General features: G+C 41.6%; 1 protein-coding gene across 1 annotated transcript in view; it reads right to left on the bottom strand.

Annotated features, from left to right (window-relative positions):
* Positions 1-6,706, bottom strand: part of ZFYVE26 (zinc finger FYVE-type containing 26) — a gene marked incomplete in the record, with an annotated part of 91,668 nt that extends 84,962 nt beyond the window's left edge. The window contains 3 exon segments of the mRNA XM_027775860.1: positions 3,829-3,907; positions 5,867-6,143; positions 6,636-6,706. Of these exon segments, the coding sequence (XP_027631661.1) occupies positions 3,829-3,907; positions 5,867-6,060 (273 nt within the window).
* Between the last annotated feature and the right edge of the window lie 872 nt (positions 6,707-7,578).

Genomic DNA, 7,578 nt, shown 5'->3' with positions numbered 1-7,578 from the left:
AAAGAGGGAAGGTGAGAAGGCATCCCCCAGGGGAGATGGTCATACTGTAATTCGTTCTTTTCCATTCTCCTCTTGGGATTTTGGGGACACATACTGCGCAGGGTGTGAAATTTTCAAGCTGCTGTGTTCGAGACTTGAATGAAGCATCTGGGATCCAAATGCTTTAACCTCCACTCCATCCACTGAAAATATCGTATTATACTGTACTGAGCATTACCCACAGTGGATAATTGAAACCATGGAGAACAAAACTACAGATAACGGGGGACTAGTATATACAAATAAACCAACTAAAAAAAAAATATATATATATATATGTAGGGTCAATTCGTGTCCTGGCCGTTAAGGGAGCAGTATTGCACAGAGATGACCATACAGTTCAAGTCCTATACCTGGCAGCTTGAAAAACACACTGGGTGCATGTGCATACATGCCCAAAATCCTGAAAGGAGGAAGAAATGGAGGAGAAGTGATTGTAGTGTGACCATGCCCCAGAGGGGGTGCTTTTAACCCACCTCACCCCTGCCATCTCTGGTGCGTGAACAAGCTCTCTAGCAAGTTAAAAAGATGCATGGATATATATAATATCTCATACATATATTTATATTTCTTTATAAATGTATATATATACAATATTATATATATTTATAAACAAATACCAACTCTTCTTGTTGAAGGAGTATCATTAACACTGTGGTCTAAGAGCATTCAGACCATTCTCTACATATGTACCTACGCATATATACAAAATCTACTTTTTCTAAACTGCTCCCCCCACATAATAGAGCATGAGTGCATCTTTATATTTCCACTTATTAACCAGTTCTGTATTATAGGCACAAAAATTGTTTAACTTTCTTCTATTAGAAGCAGCACAGCTAGCTGGCCTATAGACTAGTGGTCAAAAGAACTGGATCTCTGAGTAGTGGACCTGGTGGCTCGAAAAACACACTGATGAGACCAGCAGATGGCTAACGGTTACGTTGCTGGGCTCCCATGTGGTCAACCACGGTTCTAGTCCTGGACCCAGCAGCTTGAAACTCAAGCTGGGCTCATGTACCTGCGTGCCCCCAAAAAAATCCCAAGAGGAGAACAGAGGAGAAGGGATTATGGCATGGCCATCCCCCCAGGGGGTGATTTCTCACTTTCTGTCTCTCTCTCTCCACTGAGCGCATGCGCCCTATAACAAAACAAACAAACTGCACCAAGCAAGTGTGTATATGTGTCCCAAATTTCATATGGAGAAATGGATGAGAAGCGATTAAGGGGTGTCCATGTCCCCCAGGGAGGTGCACTTTCTCCATTTCCCTCTCTGGCAGCACATTTGCACTCTGGCAAATAAAAAATAATAATAATTTTAAAAAGCAGCACAGCAGTAAACATCTCTGCAGCTAAATCTTTGTACACATACCGACACATGTAGAGATAAATCATTGCAAGATAAAAAGGCAGAAGGCAAAAGCAATAAAGGAAAGGGAAAAATAGAATATTGTTTCACCTACTAAGTAAAAAGGAAGCTTTTGGCCAAAGATAGGAGCCTGCAAAAGGGCAGGCAGCCAGCCAGTTCCTAGAAGATGAAGGTACATCCAGGATAATGACTGGCCCTGGAGAACTACTCCGATAATGCACTTGGAGTCTTGGTCCTTATATAAAGTTCCAAATTCTCTAAGGAGATAAAACATTTCCATAACTGTTTAAACGTCCTGGTGTTTTAAAGACAAATGATGCTGGGAACAATAAGAGCAATTCGTCAGTCTATGCTAAGAGGACAGGGAAGTGAAATTGACCGCCTGATAAGATTAAGCAACTGTCCAGAAAATAAGCAACCAACCAGGCATAAAGTAAGCAAACAGCCTTTACTGAAAGGAAAGTTCATTTGGTTTGACACATTCCATGTTTGTTCTAGACAGATCTTTAATCAGCAACAAAAAAATTTTTATTCTCATTGAAGGTACTATTGAAACTATGGTATTACTCAGGGTTTCTCTTCAATCTGAAATCACAGCCAACTCTTTGTCTTTTATTTATTTATTTTTTTTAAGATTTTGCCTTAGGGCGTGTGTGTTTGCTGGAAAGAGACAAACAGAAGGAAAGTGAGAAATCACCCCAGGGGGGATGGCTTCACCTCAATCCCTTCTCCTCTCTTCTCCTACCAGGACTTTGGTCATGCACAAGCATGTGTCCAGCATGATTTTCAAGTTGCCAGGTCCGGGAATGGAACTGTGGTCGACCATGTGAGAGTACAATGCCTTAATCACCACATCACATAAATATGTGTGTACAGATGTTGTATTGGGATGCCGGGGAAGTCATGACGTGTTTTTCTATGCAAAAGTGCATCACAACTTTTCTGATTACCCAGTAGTTTCTTACTTTTAAGGCTAAAAATAATGTTGAGATAGAAAAAGCAGAGAACTGAGAATAAGAATACCTTGGTTTCAGGTTCATTTCTGTCAACTACTTTATGGACTTGTCCTTGGGCCAATCATCCTCTTTTGAGTCAGAGGTTCCTCACTTAAATCTCAACATCTTAGGTTCAACTGGAAATTCTTAGAGCAATTCCTTTAATGGATGTTGATTTCTGTTAATTAACACATAGTTCTAAAATGTCTTTGAATATAAGTTTTTCTTTATGAAACGCATTTCCAGGATCAGCAGGTGGCGTGGTGGTTAAGGTGCTGGACACTCCCACATGGCTACCATGGTTCAAGTCCTGGAGCTGGCAGCTTGCTTTCTCACTTTCCCTCTTTCTCGCTCTTTGTCTCTTTCTGGTCAAACTAAAAATAAATGAATGAATATATAAAATTAAATAAATAATTAAAAAAACTAGAAGTTCTTTATTTAAAAAAAAAAAGAAAAGCACTTCCTTACCATTTTTCTTTCACTATTAACTTGCTCATTATGTTTTTATATTTAGCTTTTAGGATAATTCATATGAATTACTAGATTATTAATTGATGGGACTTAAATCTGTAACATTTTGCTATATTAGACCAGTTAAAATAAGATTTTTGAAAGAAAAACCAATTTGCAGCTCAGCCATTCTCTGTTACTTGAGTGTTAAGTAGATTTGAATATTATTGGTTTATATCAATTTGCTAGCTTGTTACTTTCACTGTAAAGTCCTTTTTAGGCATAAGAGACTCCTAGTGGTATTTAACAAAATAGCATCATGTCTAATGGTATTATATGCCAATGTATGTTAGTGAATTAATATATAAATTTGTATTAATATATAAATACTTAAGCCATTCTTTGTGTCAATATTTTAAAATAATTATTTATTTAAATCTGGGACCAGCAGATGGCATAATGGTTACATCACTGGACTCCCACATGGTTGATCATGCTTCAAATCCTGAAAGTGGTGACTTGAAACTCACACATGTATGTATGCATGCTCAAAATATTGAGAGGAGAATGGAGAAGGGATTATGGTGTGATCTTCCCTCTGGGGGGGTGATTTCTCTCTTCCTTTCTGTCTCTCCAGCAAGCACGTGCACCCTGTAACAAAAATCTTTCTTAAAAATATTATTTAATTTTATTTATTATTAAAATTTTCTATAGGGCATGCATGCTTACCAGAGAAGGAGACACAGAGAAAGAGGGAACGTGAGAAAGCAAGCTGCCAGGTCTGGGACTCAAACCAGGGTTAGCCATGTGGGAGTCTAATGTCCTAACTTGCTAGGTCCTTTTGTGTCAATATTGAGAAAGAACATGAAAAACTTCAGAAAAAAGAAAATAGCAGACAACAGAAAAATCCCATAATTACTTTTGAGTTCTTTCTAGTTTTGGCTTCTGGAGAAATGTAAATTTAAGACTACTTACTTTTTCCTGGGCCAACCATTTTTCCAGTACAAGAAGCCACATCCATGCTAATCTTTGAGGGTTGATGTCCTGTCCACATCTGAGAAAGGTAAAGAGACTTAGTGAAAAAAAAAAAAGTACTATGCTTTTCATTTTCGTGATTCATGATTTAGATTTCATTGCTTAGTTTATTTATTTTATTTTTTTTTTGAAAGAGAGTTTTGCGGGACCAGCAGTTAGTGTAATGGCTATGTCGCTGGACTCCCACGTAGTCGACCACGGTTTGAGTCCCAGACCCGGTGGCTTAAACTCACGCCAGGCGTGTGTGTGTGCGTGCCCAAGATCCCGAGAGGAGAATGGAGGAGAAGGGATTGCAGCGTGGCCATCCCCCCTGGGGGGTGATTTCTCGCTTTCTATCTCTCTGTCTTTCTGGTGAGCACACGTGCCCTGTAGCAAAAACCTCTCAAAAAAAAAAAATGTAGGATGGAGAACTGTGATTGCCAGGGGATGTGAGGAATGGTAGTGCAAATTCGAAGAGCTAGCTAGCATCAAGGAGCGAGCAAGTTCTTTTGTAGTGATGGAATGGGTTTGTGTCTTTATTATGGTAGGATTACATTAATCTATATATAGATAAAACTGCACAGAGCTTAAAAAAGAAGAATCTAAAACCACAAATAAATGTTGTGTGTAGTTAACAGTAATGTACCAATGTCAATTTCCTAGTTTCAATATTATGCTATAGCTGTGTGAGATGTCACAATTGGTTGGAAAAAGGGGATACTAAACTCCAAATTATTTTGCAACTTCTTGTGAGTCCAAAGTTATCTTTTTTTTTTTTTTTTGGAGAGATTTTTGCTATAGGGTGCGTGTGCTCGCCAGACAGACAGAGAGAGACACAGAGACAGAAAGCGAGAAATCACCCCCCAGGGAGGATGGTCACACCGCAATCCCTTCTCCATTCTCCTCTCGGGATCTTGGGCACGCATGCACACGTGGCTGGCGTGAGTTTTAAGCTACCAGGTCCGGGATGAGAACCGCGGTCGACTATGTGGGAATCCAGCGACATAGCCATTATGCTAACTGCTGGTTCCCAGTCCAAAGTTATCTTAAAATAAAGTTTTAAGTGGGGCCAGCCTGAAGCCTAGTGGTTAAAGGATTCGGATTCCACATGGCCCACTGTGGTTCAAATCCTGGCTCCCAGTGGCTTTTAAAAAAAACCACGGATGTGTCTGTATGTGGCCCACATCCATTCTCCTCTCGGGATCTTGGGCACGCATGCACACGTGGCTGGCGTGAGTTTTAAGCAACCAGGTCCGGGATGAGAACCGCGGTCGACTATGTGGGAATCCAGCGACATAGCCATTATGCTAACTGCTGGTTCCCAGTCCAAAGTTATCTTAAAATAAAGTTTTAAGTGGGGCCAGCCTGAAGCCTAGTGGTTAAAGGATTCGGATTCCACATGGCCCACTGTGGTTCAAATCCTGGCTCCCAGTGGCTTGAAAAATACACCAGGTATGTGTCTGTATGTGCCCCAGATCCCAACAAGATGTAGAGATGGAGAAAGGACTGCCGTGTGACCACATCCCGTTGGGATGCTTTCTCTCCTCTTTCTCTCTTGGATGAGCAAACTCATGCTCTTTGGCAATTAACAAAAAGTTTTAACTGAATTCACTTTCAGTCCTTTGTTAAAAATTTGTTAAACCTTATCTTCCATTTCATAAGCGAGAAGAAAGCAAGGTTTACCTTTTTGGTGGCACTGAAAATACTTTTCAACGCAGTTCCATCATGTACTTTAATGAGACATCAATGATGATAAACAAAAGATGGGGGTTTCAGGCAAACTTTGGACGAGGTTTAAATTCAGTTCTAGACGATAATCCTAAACCATAACTAAGTAAGGGGCATATATAATAGAGGGAAATTTTCAGAGTTTGTGAATACATGCTAACTCTGTTAATTCTTCAGAGAGTAGGTGAGTCGGGCACGTTGATCAGAGACCAGATAATGAATCATGTGTTTCCCATCCTGTGATTGCCTGGCAGGAAGAGAGATCCCTTACCTCAGAAGATATGGACACACCACGAGGGCCTGAAGTATGTCTTCCACTCTCTTTGGGATATCCCCTTGTCCCTCGTGTAGCTGGGGTACACAAGCCTGTGCCAGTTCCCACTCTCCCCTCCGCAGGCACTCACAGAAAAATTCAAAGAGCTGCTTCAGGGAAGCAGCTTCCTCTTTTCCAAACGGATGATTCATTTTCCCAGCACAGAGTGCAGGGAGATAAAAAGAGATGAGCTACGCCGAACACATTCTCAATTTTCTCATTCGTGGAGTACCTCCTAAAAACACAAAAAGGAATGAGAATAAACAGGAGAAACTCTAATTAGACATACCAGTCACCCCTGGCCCGACTGGGAAAGGCAGGACTTACTTTTCTAATGATCGTTTTAAGTTTAATTTGACACGTGACTTTCTTTTGGAGAGCCGCCACTTTGTCTAAGTGGGTAAATCCCATCGCTCTGTGCGGATCCTCTATATATAATATTAGTAGTAGTATTAGCCCGCGGCGACCTATAATTCCACTTCATATTCCCTCCTGAACTGTACGCCCAGTCAGGCTCCAAATCCCCAGGTGGTAGCTTCCTCATGAAATGAGAGATTTAGCAGCAATCCCCTCAGTTTGAGCCCTCCGTTAAGCCAGAGGACTGAAGAACACGAGAGCAATCAATGTCAGAACTGGGGAGTGTTAGGCGAGGGCGTGGGGCGCAGGGACGCTCCCTACTAGGGTCGTGGAGAGCGCCCCCGCCTTCTCTAGGGTGTTTCACACTCACCTGTTCCCGGTGCCCAAAGCAATAGAGCCTCCAGCGCAGCCATGTTTGAAGTGAGTCAGGTGACAGACGACACCCAGAGCTGCCGGGTGGTGGTGGTGGTGACGGCTGAGAGCGTTGCTCCTATTGGCTCTATGGAGAGGAGATGCAAATAAGGTGCCATATTTGTTTGAGTCACGTGACACCACCTCTCAGGACCCGGGAAACCTAGAAGCACGGACCGTGTATCAGCCACCTGGCTCTGGACCATCCCGTATGACAGCCCCTCGGCCCAGCGCCTTCAGTTCTGAATGTGGCCGAGCAGGTGGCCCGGCTAGCTATTCCCCTTGATTTTTTTTTTCTAGTTATCTTCTTCGTAGCTTTTTAAGTCAACGAGTTCTGAGCGTCATCCAGTAATAGCGCTTTGCCAGGCGCTGAGGGTACCGAGCTAGAAGACCAGGATCTTCCTCCATTACAGTTTTGTGTACCTGGGTTCTCTTTCGGTTTAATCCCGAAACTTTCCAGTCTGGATTTCCATATTCTTCTGCTTCACTCCATTTATTTATTTGCTAACGTACCTGATAAAAGTTAATGAATTCAGAGGTGTGTTAGGCCCTGTTTTACAAGTAGGGTGGTTTGCATTTCCTTTCAAGTGAGGGGTAGGAGGCCAATAATTAGGATATAGTAAGTTAAATTTTAAAATAGAGGAACACACAGGTGAGAGCAAAGGCTTTTTAGCAAATATAGCAGTCTGAAATTGAGTCTTAATGTAATGGTTTACTAGGTTTCCTCATCATTGCTTCTTTTGCACAAAACCGGTTTGATTTCTTTCACGTTCTTCAATTACAGATCCTCAGTCTTCCCCATTCAGTGTGTTTCAGTTTATGCAGTTTCATCCAGCATTTCTCAGACTATTTCATCACCGAAGGGGAGTGAAAGAGCAAATTAAAAGAAACAAAACCGCTCT

This window comes from Tupaia chinensis, unplaced genomic scaffold (genome assembly GCF_000334495.1).
Source record: "Tupaia chinensis unplaced genomic scaffold, TupChi_1.0 Scaffold000609_1, whole genome shotgun sequence".
Classification (NCBI taxonomy): Eukaryota; Metazoa; Chordata; class Mammalia; order Scandentia; family Tupaiidae; genus Tupaia; species Tupaia belangeri.
Note: the sequence above shows the minus strand (reverse complement) of the source record. Positions and strands in the feature narration are given on the sequence as shown.